This window comes from Ursus maritimus, unplaced genomic scaffold (assembly GCF_017311325.1).
Source record: "Ursus maritimus isolate PB19 unplaced genomic scaffold, ASM1731132v1 scaffold_24, whole genome shotgun sequence".
NCBI classification, from domain to species: Eukaryota; Metazoa; Chordata; class Mammalia; order Carnivora; family Ursidae; genus Ursus; species Ursus maritimus.
Window position 1 is genome coordinate 41,769,584 of NW_024424897.1, and position 17,460 is coordinate 41,787,043.

Genomic DNA, 17,460 nt, shown 5'->3' on the forward strand with positions numbered 1-17,460 from the left:
AAAAAAAATGTATAACGTGGGTGGGAATTGAGGTGCATTTTGATGTGTTGGCCAGGACGTGGGGTCCGAGGAAGGTCCCAGGGCAGCGCAAGGAACTTGGAGAAGGGCAGGGGACCCGCACTCACACGGGGACCCGTCCTCACCTTGCGGCTGAGATCAAGACCACAGCCTCCGAGGTCTGCAGCCGCCAGCCTTGCCCACAGCAGCCGCGCCTCTTTGGATTTCTGTTTCCCCAGTTTAAACAAAAGCCTGAGGGGTGCCTGCCCAGCAGGCTGAGCCACCAAAGCTCTGGGGATCAGGGGAGACAAAAGCCGAGGGAAGGCAGAGTGCTGACAGGGCCAGAGGCCCTCCGCCGCAGGGCTATAAAGAGCAGGGCCGCGGAGGAAGTGGCAGCAGATGGAGACCCAGACCGTGCAGCAGGAGCTGGGTGAGTAAGGCCCTGCAGGGCGCCCTGGCCATTCCACTCCTTCCCCTACACACACACACACACACACACACACACACACACACACATGCACACACNNCACACCCCCCCCCCCCCCCAGGATGGGGCCCGGGCTTCTGCCTTGTGCTCCGAGCCTCCTGGCCTGGCTGGAGAAGAGTAGGGAACTCCGGGGGGGAGGCAGCCTTCTCTCGCCACCCCAAGAGGAGTCATTTACATGGCACTGAGCCCGGCGTCGCCATCAGGGCTGGGAGGGTACGTGGGGCTCCAAGAAATGAGCAGGCTCCCGGGCATAGGGAGAAGGTCCGGGGGGCAGGAGCTGGGAAATGCTCAGTCAGAGGGGCAGAACAGAAGGCTATATCACAGTTTCCATGTGCATCAGCCCCTGGGCCGGGTACGAGCCAGGAAGAAGGGCGACCGATGGCTGTGTTGAGCCACGAAAACTGCCTGTCTTCTTCCCTCCTTCCCTCCCTCCTATCCTTGCTTCCTTTACTCTTGCTACCTTCTTTTCTGTCTACCCAACCTCTGTGAGCCTCAGTATTCTCACCTGTAAAATGGAGAGAATGACAGCACTTCCCTCATAGGCTTGGTGCAAAGATTCGATGTATTAACGCACACCAAGCATCTGGAACGGGGTCTGGCATAGAGTGAGCCATTGCTAGCTATGATCCCCCCCCCTTGTCTTGCTCACTCTCCTTCAGTAAGACTTTTTCAATGCCACCCCTCCTCCCCCTCGGCCCCGAACGGCCAGGACTTGGGCCCAGCACGGCTCCGAATCCATAAGTTAGGAGACCTAGGCCACGCCACTGACGGGTTCACCCAGGACACCTTCGACAGAGAGACAGACGAGTGCTCTGACGAGCGCTGGGGACAGGGAACGTGAACGAGAAGCAGCCCGGCTCTCTGGGAGCGCGTGGCCGCGAGCTCACGGCGGCGGGGGTGTCAGGCTGTGACTGAGCAGGGTGGGAGGGGACCCCCGCTGCGCAGGGACGGGGTGGTCGCCCAGGGCTTGATACTGGGGTAGGCCAGACGGAGGCAGTGCTGCCACCCAGAGGGGGTACCTGGAGGCCGGCAAGAGGGCAAGGGCCGCACAAATCAAGAGGTCACGCGGCCTGGGCGGCAGCTTACCTGCATTGCTGCTTCAATGCCCCCAAACGCCACGCGTGGAAGGTGCCAGCAGGAAACACGGAGGCTCAGCTAGTGAGAGGCGCAGCCGGGACCCCAGGCAAAGTCTACCTCCTGGACTTCAAGTCCCCTATCCTCCCGCCTGTGCTGTCACCTCATCCTTCACGCAGAGGCCGTGTCACTGATGGGTGTCTTGTCTTCCAGAAACCCTTCCACCCACCAAGATGGCTCAACCCAGCCCCATGCCGGGGTCCGTGGGGCCATGGAAGGTAAGCTCACCCCCATCACAAGGACTACTGAGCGGTCCCACGGCGCAGGGTGTGAGATGCCACCCCAGAGCGGCCCCGGGGCTGTGCTCTTCCATGGGACAGTGGCCGACCGACAATATACCGGTTTGAGGGGAAGGGGCGACCCAACATCCAGATGCTGTCTCAGGAAGGATCTTGCAGAATGCCCCATTCCGACGGAAGGAGGACCCTGGAAGCCCACGATGGGTGGAAGATGACACCTAGTTTTCTAGGTCACCTCTCCTCCGCACTGCTAAATTCATCTTTTTTTAAAAAAAGATTTTATTTGTTTGAGAGAGAGAGAGAGAACACAAGCACGGGGAGAGGCAGAGGGAGCAGCAGACTCCCCGCTGAGCAGGGAGCCCGATGCAGGACTTGATCCAGGACCCTGGGATCATGACTTGAGCCAAAGGCAGCCGCTTAACCGACTGAGCCACCCAGGTGCCCCTGAAAATCATCTTGAAACAGAGCAGCCCCGGGGCACCTGGCCGGCTCAGTCGGTAGAACATGCAGCCCTTGATCTCGGGGTTGTGGGTTCGAGCCCCACGCCAGGTGTAGAGATTACTTGAAAATAAAATTTAAAAAAAAAGAATTAAAAAAAATAGAGCAGCCCAGAGTGGAATATGCCGCCGTGGAGAAACTGGGGGCCCGGAAATGAAGACAGATTTGCCACCAGATCCCAAACCAGATCCTGACTCCCGACCTGAGGCCGGAAGCGGCTGATCCTCAGCTTTTCACTGTTTCCAACACCCCTACCGTCTTCACTGCGTCAACTCTGAGGACAGTTCACAGCTTTGGGAGATTGTCCTCTAGCCAGGTTCAAGAGCCAAGTTCTAGTTCAAGGTACGAAAGGGGTTTATCACTATTCTCCCTTTACACCGTGCGTTTCTGTAGTGAGTGTGGCTGGATAAGGTAAGAAATAATCGACAGGAAGGCCTGGGAGTCCCAGAGTCCTTGCCTCTGGGCCACACTTACGCAGAAAGTATGGTGGAATCGGAGTCCACGAGTCCTTGATCTGTCCACTGGGCCAGGTACTGCTCCAGGCAAACCATTCCTATCATAAACCCATCCCCACACTTCATCCCTAGCCTGGGCATGTAAACACCACCAACCAGTGGTATTAATCCAAGCCCCTTCCTATCCTGTCTATACTGGAAGCCACCCTACCAGACATCCTGGGCTGCAGCTAATGATGGAAAACACAGGGTCAGACAAAAGTTAAGCTCTTGACCTGGGCCTCTTTCTTCCTGATGTACCACGTTCTAACTCTGTTTGCCCATTCAATTCCATTCAGATAACCATCTATGACCAGGAGAATTTCCAGGGCAAGAGGATGGAGTTCACCAGCTCCTGCCCGAATGTCTCTGAGCGCAGTTTCGATAATGTCCGGTCTCTCAAGGTGGAATGTGGCGCGTGAGTACGGACCTCAGCAGAACCTCAGGGCCCTTATCTGTGGTCTCTGTAGACATGGGCCATAAAGGTGGGGATCAGGGAAGGAAGATGTCCCCCCAGAGTCTACTCCGTTCTGGGAGAGAGGCCTCCATATGGATGTAATCTCAGAAGAAATCACTACATGTGTAATTCAGTAACTCAAAGCTAGAAGGAACATGAGATTCCTAGTGGCTTGGTACTGGCTTTGGGCGTCGGGGGGCAGCATTAAAGAAATGTAGACCATGGGGAGGGGCAGTGCCAGTGATCAGATCTGTGCCTCTAGAGCCCGCAGGCCACTACCTAGGGTTCTCTCAGAATAGCCACAGGACCCTTTAGTTTGTGTTGCCTGCAGAAAATAGAGGAAACCATCAAGCTGCAACCTCTTTCCAGCTAACTCCCTCATTTCTCTGTGTAAAAAGAAACTCAACCCCAGGACGTAAGAGCCATATTAGGTCCCAGTTAGTCTTTCTTCGAGGAGTTTCTTGTCGATGATTCATTTCTTTCACAAGTTAGACTCTCGCTTTGTTTTCTGACTCTTTGGCAGGATAGTTGAGGCCTTTATCATCAGCCTGAAAACACAAGGAAAGGACTCTCTTTCGGCCTAAGCAAAACGGGCTTTGCACAGGGAGAGGCTTCCAAAAGTTGCAGGCCACCAAATTGAGCTAACCCTTTAAAGGGAGTAAAATACTTTGAGGTGTCATCGGTAATTGAGACTTGGCTGTGAAAAGTTGATGTGAGGTGTTTTAATAAATAAGGAATCGGTAGGTATGTGACAGTGGGAGCAAGAACCCACAAAGTTAAAAGGAAACGGGAGACTGGCTTCCTTAGGAAGAAGCCAATAGGTTTGGCTGAACCTGGAGCTCCAAGTAGAGAATAAGGTAACTTGGAGAGAAAGGAGATATAATTTTAGACTGACTTTGCTCATACACGTTACTTAGGTCAGTGAAGCAGACCCTTTCAGCGGATAATCCCAAAACAAATATTACATTTACAAACCTATTAATGTAGCTGCCAGCCCACTCCCCACCTCTTGTGACATGGCTCCATTGGAATTGGCTTGATATTTTACCGGACTTTTAACATCTAAAACGAAAGATGCCTTCTCCCTGAGGCCACGGAGGCCCTGAGCGCCACGAACACCACTGCTTGTCTTCGGCAGCTGGATTGGTTATGAGCATACCAGCTTCTGTGGGCAACAGTTTATCCTGGAGAGAGGAGAATACCCTCGCTGGGACGCCTGGAGCGGGAGTAATGCTTACCACATTGAGCGCCTCATGTCCTTCCGCCCCATCTGTTCAGCTGTGAGTCTCTGAATTTTTCACTTCTGTGCATGGGGGGGGATGGGGCAAGAGAGGGTGCATATGGACTGACACTTCTCATCAGTTATGCTGAAATGCAGCAGGAAGGATAAAAGTAAAAAAAGAGAAAAGAACAACACTGGTCCCTCTGTTTCTAAATCTGCCATTTGGTTTTTTCCTACTAAAAGGTATTTTCATTAAGCTAAAAGAGTGGCAGGAAGTGGATACTCAAGAGCCCAGGTCTTCAAAAGTGCAGTAGGGTAACTAGTGAGAGCTAGTTTTTGTACTTCATACAGGTTAGTCTCTGCCTTAATGCTTGTGTAGTATTCATACCCCCTACTGGACTTTAGGTTCTTTCCAACACCGTACACACAACACATACACACACGGGCTTACTTTTTCTATTAATTTCTGTGATCTTTTCTCACATTAGTGAATATTAATCCCTTGGTTGGCTGTGTGTTGCAAGTATTTTTTCCTGCTCTTATATTTTCTTCCTCCATCTTTTGTTGCCCCGTAGTATTACATCAGTTATTTGTACATTTTAAATGTTATGGTACTACGTTGGATTGGACAGGATTAATTCTTCCCTCCGTATTGCCTGAAATATTTTTACAATCAATGATCATGTACCTCCTTCTGTAAACCACAAGTGTCTTGAATTTGAAAAATATGATCATCAAAGAATTAAGACAACAGCCTTTACCACTGGTACCAAACGATTTTTTTAAATTTCTGGATTACAGAATCATAAGGAGTCTAAGATTACCATCTTTGAGAAGGAAAACTTCATCGGACGCCAATGGGAGATCTGTGATGACTACCCCTCCTTGCAAGCCATGGGTTGGCTCAACAACGAAGTTGGTTCCATGAAGATACAATGTGGGGCGTAAGTGCAAAAACAATGTTGGGGCACATTTCAAAGTAACTCTTGCAAATGTAGATCTTGTGAATACTAATCCATCAATGGTTACATCTTACCAGATTTCACACATTAGTATATTGTTTTGGCTGGCACATTCTAGTTATTAATTTTCAAATTTCAAGCTGCTGGTACCAACTATCAGTTTTACCTACTATCAGTTTTACCAGCTTAAGTTGGTACCAACTTAAGGTCAGTTTTTCCCCTCTCAAATATTTTTGTAAGGAATTATGTTGACTACTCTTTCACCTTTTTTTTCGAGAGTGAGCGCACGCATGCGCATAAGCAGGGGGAAGGGCAGAGGGAGAGGGAGAGAAGCAGATTCCCCACTGAGCACATTGCTCCATCTCGCAACCCCGAGATCATGACCTGAGCTAAAATCGAGTCAGACGCTTAACCGACTGAGCCACCCAGGAGCCCTCTTTTACATTTTTTTCATGATCAAGGTTAATTTTCAACTAGCGTAGCCGTATTATGCTCACAAACAGTGCCTGGCACAATTAGGACGGCTGTTATTTCCTAAGCCTAAAGGCATTCTGTACCAATGGTGCTGAGGAAAGAGGCTCGGGTTTTAGGGTAATGACCACGTTCCTAACTAGTTTAATAATCAAATGTGCTTTGGATTTTCTAGCTGGGTCTGCTACCAGTATCCTGGATACCGTGGTTATCAATATATCTTGGAATGTGACCATCATGGAGGAGACTATAAACACTGGAGAGAGTGGGGTTCTCACGCCCAGACTTCCCAGATTCAATCAATTCGCCGTATCCAACAGTAGCGGATTAGAAGCTCCAAGAGAAACCTTGCTAAGCAATCTAGAATGAGTTTTATGTTAGCTGCTGAAATCCACAATAAATGTCATTAAAAAAAAAACTGTGTAGACTGAATTAGCTACCATACTTTTATTTTTTTTTCAAAGATTTGAGAGTGTGCATTCAGTGGGGGAGGGGCAGAAGGAAAGAGAAACAAGCAGACTCAGTGAGTGCGGAGCATCTCAAAACTGAGATCAGGGCCCTGAGATTACAACCTGAGCAGAAACAGATGCTTAACGGCGCCACTAGTGGAGGCCAACATGGGGCTTGAACTCACGACTGTGAGCAAGACCATGCCCTGAGCCAAGAGTCGAATGCTTAACCAACTGAGCCACCCAAGCATCCCACCATACTCTTCTATAAATCACACCTACGGGGCTGAGAATTTTTAAAGACGAACTTCAATAAAACCCCAAATTCCCTTTTGCATCCTTGCAGGTCACTCACCAGGCCAAGGACAATTATTCCCTAACTCAAAGAACATAAAAGCATATGAAATTTATCAGTCTATATAGTGGCAGACACAGTTTTGGTCAATGTTTTTACATCTCTTCCCCTCATTCCCTACTCTAATATGTTGATATTAGCATTGATTTTTTTCAAATTGTGACAAATCAATGCTACACAAACTTAGGAAGTTTCTCAAATATGCATTGCCATGGATTTCTACATAAAATTACAAATAAATCCAGAATCTTGGCAACTTATTCTAGTTGCTTAATTGCTTAGCTCAGTTTTGGCTTATTTCAATTGGAAAAACATAAAGCTCAACGGGCATGCAAAAAGGTAGGATAGCTATTCTCACAGCTCATTTGCACATAAATATGCCAATTCTAAGCTCTTTGATAACCTGTATGATGTCTTATGACAAATGACCATGGCACATTTAAGACTTAATTTGTACATTTGACCCTTTGAAAAAAATATCATTATCAATGTCACAATCTTAGTTTTCAGATTTTTAAAAAAGGCACACAAAAGATAACACAAACGCCTCAGAAACTTTAAAATTTTTTATTCAACAATGTACACTTATTGTCTCTTAATTTGATCTACAAATTTCTCAAGGTTTTTTTTTCTGATAAAATAAGTAAATCTGGGTATGGATGTAGAGTGTAATTTATATTTTTTAAAACACTGAACATGGAGTAAGACATCAATAAAGGAAGATCATGTAACTGACACTTCCTCAGAATCCATGACATCAGAAACAGCTATGGCAGATACCTAAGCAATTAGCAAAAGGGTAAATTTCTGGCCACTGTTCTTTTATCTAAAAAAGGCCTTTTTGACTGGGCAAAACAAACACTGAAAAAAATTTCTTTTAATTGGGGGAGGGAAGGAGAAACATCGCCCAACATAATTGGCAGTCCACTAATTATCCTTTCCCACAGATCAAGAAGAGGTAACTCGGCTCCTAAGTGCTGATGTACACAAGACAGAGCGTTCTCTGCTCCTTCGACATGTTCTGAGACTGAACACGAGCGAACTCCTGACAGACGCTGCGGGGTAGCCACAGCCGTCTAAGATGATGCGACACTCCTGCATCTCTGCCTCTGAAGGCCAAGCGTGATGGGCTGCCTTTCCCATCTTGACTACTAGACTTAGTGTTTGACTGTCACTTTCAGAAGGAAGGGTTTTGCTGTTTTCTAAGTCAACAACATACATCAAGAGCACACTTGATGATAGGGAAGTAACCCTCTTCTAAACACAGGAAAAAACTTACAAATCAGAAGTATTTCTTTTACATCGAGGAGCATGGGGAAAATACCATTAATATTATCTTCTACTTAAACTTATTTAGCCTCTCTATGAAAGTTCTAAGGAGATTACAAAATAATCTTTTAAAAGATCTGACAAACCTGGCCAGTACATCTACACAACCGTTTAAAGTACACATACATGTGAAGTAAAGCTATTTAGTACATGCAGACTGCAGCAATTTAACCAAATTCGCCCAGTTTCTAAACTTTATTCTAATCGGCTTGGGCAATTTTTAAAAGATACACATTATCTTTAAAACAACCTGTGCTTTGATCTTTAAACAGCTGAATGATTCTAATCACAAGTCATTCATTCAGTAAAACCAAACATATGCTAAAGCAATAAAGGGAAAAATGTTATCCTACCTTTAAATCAGGCTTAAGACACAGAATTGTCACAGAACTCCATGTGGCAAAGGTCCTTCCCTCATATTTGAGTTACCTCCCATTACTATTTGATCAAATAAACCAAAGTTTCCACGAGGAAGTAAGAGCATCCAAAAGTTTGTAAAGCTGATAAAACTGCCCTGTTTCAAGAAAAGCCCTTTAGTAGATACAAGTCCAGCTCTCATTTAAACTGAAGTTTATTAAAATAGGTGCCAGTTCTCCTCTCTTCTAGTTCTACTGATGAGCTAGCCCAGAACTATTACTTTGAGCCATGTTTCTAAAGATGGTAAAGCTAGGAACAGCAAAGTAATAAGGATAGGTCACTTTTGGTAATGACACACAAATTAAACTTTCAAAACATGTGCATAGCTTTATTCATCTACTTAGATCTAACCTTTTCATGGAGCTTCAGCAAAATTCGAGTGTGCAAAATGCATTTCTAAAACGTAATGCAAGCAAAGCTTTTCACATTTACACTGGCAGGAAATACAGAGAAACTAACAAGTCACATTAGGGAGAGTTCAGATCTTTTTTTTTTTTTTTTTTTAATGACAAGAATTGCACAGTTCATTATTTTGAGACAATTGTTGCAGACATAAATACTTAAAATTTTCTAAGCCAAGGTGCTTTTAACAATAAAAATGTTTAAGTTGGAAAGAGCCAGTAACTTGGATCATAGCTCACACAGAATCCCAAATTAAAGTGGGCTCCGTTATCTCCCTAGATTTCGCAAACAATGCTTTTTATAACACTTTTTTGTAACACTAAAGGAGACAGCAAGCTGAAACTTTTTTCAAAGCACACAAGAAATGGTGTCATCACATTACTTGAAGAAGGTGCTGAGGGGGTAGGGACAGGGAGTGAAAAACCCTTTTACTATTTCCCACTACAGAACAGCCACTAACAGATTAAGAACAAAAAAGAAACAACAAAAAAAGTAAATTAAATCACTTCCCCGGTTTATAAAATAGTTCCAGTTTGTGACAAGATCTATAACTTTAAACAGAGAGCACCAGTTGGGCGATAGAATGAGCATTTCATACTGCATAAAAATTAGTGAGGTGGTAAGAACCATCAACTATCTCAGGCATTACTACATGGCCTTTCCAAACTTTTTAAATATACATGCAAGGCACATTGATATAAAAATAGATCTCTGGCCAACAAACATATTAAATAAGCAAATTAAAATTTTGGCTTGGCAATATTGGCAACATCAAAATATAACCAGATAGCTTTGGACCACATATCTTTCTCATATTCCTCCACCCCATTTGGTGTTTTCTCCTCCATTATTTTGGGTTCAGTCTCCTTCAAGTTTGGGTATGTGCTTGAGAAATGACTTCCTCTCGTCAAGTAGCATTCCTACTAAAGTTTATCTTTGCTAAGTAAAAATATTCTAGAGAAGCAGAATAGTTTTGATTTGATTACACTAAATTGGATTGGCTCTGGATAGCATTATTTCTCCTGTATACAAACGAAACAGTCCCCAGCTTATATAGACGACTGTTTTCTTTCTAAAAGATAAATCAGCAACAAACCAATGATACTTCCTTGAAACCATTCTTCCCAAATCCTCTTTTCGAGGCAGAGAGGGAATAAGAGAAATCTAAGATTTAAAAGATTTTCAGTAGTAGAAGACATTTTTAAGGCCAAAAAACATAATACTAACAATTTTTATTTTCCTAAGGTATTGCCCATCATAGGCCAATACCATAAAGTTTATTTGTACTAATTTCCTCCTGAAGAAAATTTTTTAGTTCATTCACTTTTGTTAGTGGCTGTGCTACAGGAAAGGTATTCAAAGCAACTTATAAAGGTATGGTATATAGTAATGTAAAAAGTGCATCACATTCTTGATTTTCAGTTTCTCATAGCAGCAGCAGGATTAATCCAAGACAGAAAACAGTTGTATTTTCACTCTAAAATGCAACAACTCCTAATGAAATGTATTCAAGATTATGAAAGGATCCTCTATAGAGGATAAATGAAACAGACTAAAAATAGACAAACAGGGGCTAACTGAAGGCATTCATTCATATTTACATAGTAAAACCATTTTTAACACCAAATCTTTACATCTAGCAAAAGAAATAAACTAAGAATAAAAGACATTACTAAAGCAGTATCCATTTTTTGGAGCCTTTGTTTAGCACCTGAGGAAAAAAGGGTATATGGAAAGCTATATAATTTACCTCAAGTTGGATTCTTGGTTTATAGAGTTAAACTTTGATATACAACAAAAGTGAAACTGAACTGGAAAATGTTTGTAGCTATTTTAATAAGGCTGTAGAAAAGGGATACTGCATTGGAGTATGTTTGTAGCTATTTTAGTAAGGCTGTAGAAAAGGGATACTGCAGTATTAGAAAATGGCTTTAGAACTCTGGACATAAGCAAAATTCTATGGATAAATAGGGAAGTCTGAATCAGCAATCCCAACACATGTGAGGATGGCTGTTCCATAGGTTCTTGCCCATAACTGCTATTTGACACTCCCAGAAATGCAAAAGCAACATACCATTCATGCTTCACCGGGTGTTTCTATTACGCAGACAACTTAAAATTCTACTTATTCTTATTGAGTAGCAAAACAGTGTGAAATTTAAAACTCAGTAAAGCAGTGCACTTGAGGGGAGCCAATGATTTATCATTCTTTAAACCAAACCAGGGTGGTTCTGGCTCTCATGCATCTGAAAAGATTTAAGTATATTTAAAAAGAACATTTTAAGATACTCAAAGCATAAGCCCATCTTTCTCACCATAAAATAATCCTGGTGCTCTGTTGATTAATCACAATAAAAATAATATCAGTATTAAGGACTGATGATAACCTATGCATCTGCAAACTTAGAGCAGCTATTACACATACCTCTAGTTTTGTCCTCTGACTCCCCTCTTTAAACAAGTATCAATACTTTGGGGAGGAAGAGGAGCAAATCCTAACCTCTTTCAAAATGCAGCAGTTCAGTTACAGGTAGGATTATCAAAGGACACTGCCCAAACAGAATCTAACTCAACTAGTACATCGTCGTAACAGACCCGATTAGAAAAACTGTCCATAATATGTACCTGTCCTACTACAGCCTATTTTGCAGTTAGCATAGGTATGTAAGGATCATGTGTCGAGGATATGGCCCAGTGGCCTAACTATACTCCTAATCCTTGGAAATGGGACTTTTGTACCTATTTTTCTGAAAAAAGCCTTGACAGAATGACTCCCTCTTTATTTACAATTTAAAATCAAAGTCCTCTTCCAGTTTTCCTTGCCTGTGGCCATTGGGTAGGACATAAAATTTCACACTGAACGGCTTTTTGGGTTTGAAAGTTTTCAGAAGATAAACCATTAGATGCCTCCAACTGGGTTAGCAACAAGACTAAAAACCGAGCACGAAACTACCGCTGCTATGTAATGTTTTGTGAAGAAACACGTTTTGTATTGCGGACAATGCTCGTAACTGAGGTTTGCCATATTTTCCCTAGAAACTGTTATTTGAAAAACCAATGCAGCACTTTTTTTCCTTTATAAAGTTTTTGCAGATTCTCAAGGACTAGGTAAGCAGATAACTAAGGAGAACAGCAAAATTCTAAAATGGAGATACCTTCTCTAGCCATTTATTCCAAGAAAAAACAAACTGGCATCAACAAATTCCTAATTATTGTCTATCTCCTCCCAGAAAGGAGGAGGCAGGGCTAACTACAGATGCTGTAAATATACTTTGTGATAGTTCATTACTAAGAAGTCAGAGGAAAGGCTATGCAATTAACTTCAGTTCAGCAAAGTGGGGGTGAATAAAGAGAAAGATAAATACACCCTGTCTTTTGTGGGGAAGGGGAATTATTCAAGACATCTACAAGAAGAGTGGTATGTGACACAGAAGCCTACAATCAAGACAGATTAAAAAAGAAATCCTCACCCATAATTAGTATCTTCATAGCTATTAAAAAAATAGGTCACGATTTCATTCTTAGTGCCATTTTTCAAATACTACCCTTTTAAGGATTAAAACCACCTGACTTTTATTCTGTGTAATGAAAACAAATGGCACAAAATAAATACAAGTTCATTCTCTGAATACTAATATAATGTCTTACACACATTCATTTACTAATTTTTTACTATCTCCCTCTGTCCCTCACACATACATACACTACACACACATACACACACACACACACACACACACACACACACACACACACTCCTTTTTCAGTCTTTATAATGGAGGGATGTTAAAAATCCCCTCTAGACTGTATTTGGTTTATGCTACAGTACTAATACTCTGAGTTGAAGGAAAATTCTTTATACCAAACAATAACACATTAATGTTATTTAAATGTGCTAAATTAATCACAGCTGAAGTTTGTTTAGAAGCTTACACAAAAATAATCAGAAAACAGATCAACTCTTAAGATTTTTTTTTAATAAGTGCTCTGTAAGGAATTGTGTGAGGACCTAAGGAGAAAGATTGCGACAAGTAGAGTTAAGTGTTACCAAACAGCACAAAGGAGATTTGTCCCAAAGTCCTGCTTGTACCTAGGCAATTAAGTCCATTAACCCAATGCCCAAAAATACTGACAATTAATATGATGGGGCAGTAGGGTTCCCAGAAAGAGACATTCCTAACTATATACCTCTAACCATATAATCAAGGAAATCTCAGTGGAGAAAATCAAGGTGAAATGTTGCATTGTTTCATTTAGAAGTGAGACTCTCAAAAACCTTTGGACAAACAGGTAAGGGATACATTCTCTTTTTGGCTTCTCTAAACACGGAGGCCTGAGGGCTATGGAAGGGAAGTAGGAAAGCAACAAGAGATTTCTAAAGATATTTTTTAAAGTGTTGCTTCTAAATTAGAAAGCCCAATTCAGATGGGGGCTGTTGTGGGTTTTTTTTCCTTTTTAAATATATATTCATTCAACCTCTATGTCACAAACCCAGAAAGTTTCTTGTGAGTTGTGAGACAGAAGAGCTTTTAAATTCCAGGCAAGCAAAATGGACGTTTAAAAAAAGGGGCGTGCAGGGGGAATCTGGCCCTAAGGCGACAAGTGGTTACACAAGGCAATTGAACACACAGCAGAACTTTAAAACCTATAAAACAAACTGGAGCCTTTTTTGTCCTTTAATCAACCTTATATCTTTTTTTTTAACTTTTTGAAAATTTTTATTTAAAAAAAAAACACAAAAACACAGACTTCTTTCACTTCAGTATGTGGTATGTTGCATTTTCCAGTTTGTTCAATGCTTTAAAGCTCAAGGATGCCTCTGCTTTCAATTGTACATGGGCCTGAAGCATCCTAGCTTTTGGCAAGCAGGCAGGAGACTCAACAAAAATCAAAATAGGAACAAGGCGGACTAAATGCAGGGCACATCTGTAAACATATTATACATTTGAAAATTACAATATCAGTAAAAGTGATACAGTTTACAGGTGAAATGAAACTATCTGGAACTGGCCTACCACAAGTTTCTGAACCTGGACTGATACAATAAGTTATTATATATATATATATTATGTATAAAAAGTTTTGTTTACATCAAGTGGAATTGGCAATCCATGCTTATACTTTTAAAATCTAAGCAGGGCAGAAATCCAGACTAAAGATATTTTCTCTACTCTATGTTGAGTCCAACAGCTTCTTCCACAAACTACTTGTTAAAAGTCTCAAATAATCAACAAAACAAGAAAACTCATCCATACTACAGTCTCTCAAAACTGGACATTTCTTAAGCAAAGGGTTTGAGCAAAAGTAGGTACCTTCTTCCCCAAACACCCCAGGGGATCCAGTCTACTTTTATTAGAAGACTACACCTCTCTATATAAATGCCCTGCTATCTTAACCTGTATTTGACATACATGGATATACTAATTTCTGCTGTGTGTGTGTGTGTGTGTGTCTGTGTGTGTGAGAGAGAGAGATGTGATGCTATGTCAGGCCAGAGAACTTGTTTTTATGCCACTAACATCACCCAATCTTAAATTGGACCCTTAGTTTCTGCACACACACAAAAACTTATTTTAGCATGCTATATACAAGCTGCAGTGCAACAGGATGGCAATGTGATGATAAGACAGGGCTAATGCTCTTCTCTGCCCAAAAGAAAATTTCCAGAATTTCACATTATTTTCCTTAAAAAACCCATTTTGCTCTAGTAATAAAATATATTTATTAAGATATAATTAGAAGCTAATAAGCTCAGAAGTATAGTTTGCATGAAAACACACCTTCTATAGGCAGGGTTTATTACCTCCTCACTGGCTAAAAACATGAAAAGTTTTATAGTTTTCATGGAAATTTTTCTTCCCCTTTTAGATATTTCTGAGAAATTAAAAGAGAATTTACAGAAAGGTACAGAAGTTTCTCTTTAGATGTTCAATGAAAAACAAGGAAAACAGCACATTTAGTGTTAGTGACAGAGAGCAAGTCTGGAGCACCTACAGTTGAAAAGCAGAATATATTTTTGCTCCCACTTATATAATTACATTAAAACATGGGCAAAGGAATATTTTTCCGTATTATATATCTAAAGCCAATTGTTTGTTCTGTAACTTTTCTTTAAATGACACTCATGGATTCTTCACTTGTTGAAGTCCAATATGTAACCAAAGCCAAGTGAACTATGTACCACCAACTATTCCAGAATTATAGAACTTCAATGCCCTCCCCTATTCCCACCCCACAAAAAATAAAAGGAAAAGAAAGAAAATATTTCCCCAACATCCCACAGAGGCTGCTTAACTCCTGGCAAGACATGCAAATCATATTCGCTAAAAAAAATACACCCCTGCAAACTTCAAGGCATTTATCCAGCATTCTCGCAGGGCTCAAAGTATAACCAAAGATTAAGGGAGGAGTGGGGGAAAATGGTGAATCATTCTGGGTTCCCCGTGATTAGTGTATCACTTTAGTCACAGAACAAGATACAGAGATCTTTTAAGTGGATTTGCCTTTCCAGTGGGTCATTTGTTGCCCAAGTTGATGACAGCAGGAACTTTAGAACCACGCTTGTTAATAAGTCTGTATTCATTAATCACTTGCATTCACACTTAAAAACAAAAACTAACAAAAGAAAAAAGAAAAAAAAAACTATTCAGTACCGGAGATTAAATAACCATGTGTAGTCTCTTGAAATAAATTTGATTCCTTAAGAAGTCTAATTACTTTCAGTTGCCTTTTTTTTTTTAAATAACTATATATATATATGTATATATATATATTTGTATATATTATCCTGTGATTCTACTTATGGTTCCTCTGCTGCGTTGAAGTTCTAGGAGCATAAAAGCCTTGTGTCCCCCATGAACGGTGGCTCTAATGCTGCAGAAAGGTTACAAATAGGCAGTCTGGTCCTTCATTGATCGGGACTATCCATGGCTTCATTGTAAGTGATTATCCTTTTGGGATCTGGAGAGAAGGTTAAAAAACAAATACATAAATAAAAAATAAGGTCTGGAATGCCAAAAGGCCAACATTCCAATAACAAATCCTAAATAACCATCATCACTTCATCTGCCTTTTTTATGAAAACACAATCTAAAGACCACTTCTTTGGGGCTCCTGGGTTGCTCAGTTAAGCGTCCGACTCAATTTTGGCTCAGGTCATGACTTCAGGGTTAAGAACGAGCCCCGCTTTGGGCTCCCCACTGGGCTCTGTGCTGGGTGTCTGCTTAAGCATTGAGCCTGCTTAAGATTCTCTCTCTCGGGGGCGCCTGGGTGGCACAGTCGTTGGGCGTCTGCCTTCGGCTCAGGGCGTGATCCCAGCGTTCTGGGATCGAGCCCCACATCAGGCTCCTCCGCTAGGAGCCTGCTTCTTCTTCTCCCACTCACCCTGCTTGTGTTCCCTCTCTCGCTGGCTGTCTCTGTCAAATAAATAAAAAAATAAAATCTAAAGATTCTCTCTCTCGGGGCGCCTGGCTGGCTCAGTTGGTTAAAAGTCTGCCTTTCGCTCAGGTCATGATTCCAGGGTCCTGGGATCGAGGCCTGCAACAGGCTCCCTGTTCAGCAGGAGCCTGCTTCTCCCTCTCCCTCTCCTCCCAGCTTGTGCTCTCTAATAAATAAATAAAACCTTAAAAAGAAAAAAAAAAAAGATTCTTTCCCTCTGCCCCTTCCCCTCCCCCTCTAAAATACATACATACATAAAGACCACTTCTTCGTATTCACACATATATGATCTACTTTTCCACAACCTAATAGTTTGGCATCTCAAAGGATTTTCAGCAACAGTGTCCTCTAGCCAGCAAGGGCTTCAACTCCTACAGATCAGAGAGGGGCTGAGTTCAGCTAACAAGGGTTTATGTGTTTCTCCCAATTATAAAAGCTTAAATCGGCAATAATCCAATACTAAAATAACATTTGGATTTATTTTTGTTCTCAGTAAAATCAAGGTAAAATTTACTTTAATCTACATGGACTGTCTACTAAGGAACTGTTCAAGGCACATCTAGCACCAAAAACTTTTGGTTAAGTTTGGCAAAACTATCAGTTCAGACCTAATCATGACTTATTTCTTCCTTCCTCCAAATTTCCCATAGCACCACCAGTCTTTATTCTCAGGAATGTGCATAATCTAAGATTCAGGTGGTATTCTAAATTCCAATTATTTAGCTGTATGCTACCCTCTTCTGGAGAGGCAGTAATTTCATTACATGCCATTTCCACCTATCGTTTAAGAACTTTTATTAAAAGTACACATGCTTTTAATAAAAAAGAGAAAACCAATAAAACTTGTCACCTAATGGAAACGTATAAAGGCCTAAAAATAATATTAAAGGTCTCAAGTTCACCTGAGCCTAACAGTCAGCCCAATTTAGTGCAGAGATAATATAATATCCTTTCTAGGACTGTAACAGCCATCCTCTAGCAAACTGCCATGAAGATAATGCTAGTTCTTAATAGTTAAATAGCCATTTTACAGTAAATACAGGAGGTCTACTTTTGCAGAGTATATTTTCTGGTCTACCTTTTTTTTTTGTTTGCCTTTGAATAAGAAGG

General features: G+C 41.7%; 2 protein-coding genes across 2 annotated transcripts in view; one reads left to right on the top strand and one right to left on the bottom strand.

Moving 5' to 3' along the window:
- Window positions 1–396: 396 nt before the first annotated feature.
- Window positions 397–9,016, top strand: CRYBA1 (crystallin beta A1). The gene is made up of 6 exons (XM_008695323.2): window positions 397–427; window positions 1,772–1,836; window positions 3,149–3,267; window positions 4,445–4,586; window positions 5,330–5,472; window positions 6,137–9,016. The coding sequence occupies exons 1-6, from the start codon at window positions 397–399 to the stop codon at window positions 6,282–6,284; spliced, it is 648 nt and encodes a 215-aa protein (XP_008693545.1). The 3' UTR covers window positions 6,285–9,016.
- The window catches only part of NUFIP2 (nuclear FMR1 interacting protein 2), a 31,255-nt gene continuing 21,112 nt past the window's right edge, over window positions 7,318–17,460 (bottom strand). Inside the window, exon 4 of the mRNA XM_008695324.2 lies at window positions 7,318–15,873. Within this exon, the coding sequence (XP_008693546.2) occupies window positions 15,821–15,873 (53 nt within the window). The 3' untranslated portion in view covers window positions 7,318–15,820. The remainder of the gene's footprint in view (window positions 15,874–17,460) is intronic.

Bases quoted from the DNA above. Each gene is read 5' to 3' on its own strand.
- CRYBA1 (XM_008695323.2), top strand. From the start codon at position 397: ATGGAGACCCAGACCGTGCAGCAGGAGCTGG. The intron at 428-1,771 runs GTGAGTAAGGCC...CTTGTCTTCCAG, and splicing joins GACCGTGCAGCAGGAGCTGG to AAACCCTTCCACCCACCAAG. The intron at 1,837-3,148 runs GTAAGCTCACCC...AATTCCATTCAG, and splicing joins GGTCCGTGGGGCCATGGAAG to ATAACCATCTATGACCAGGA.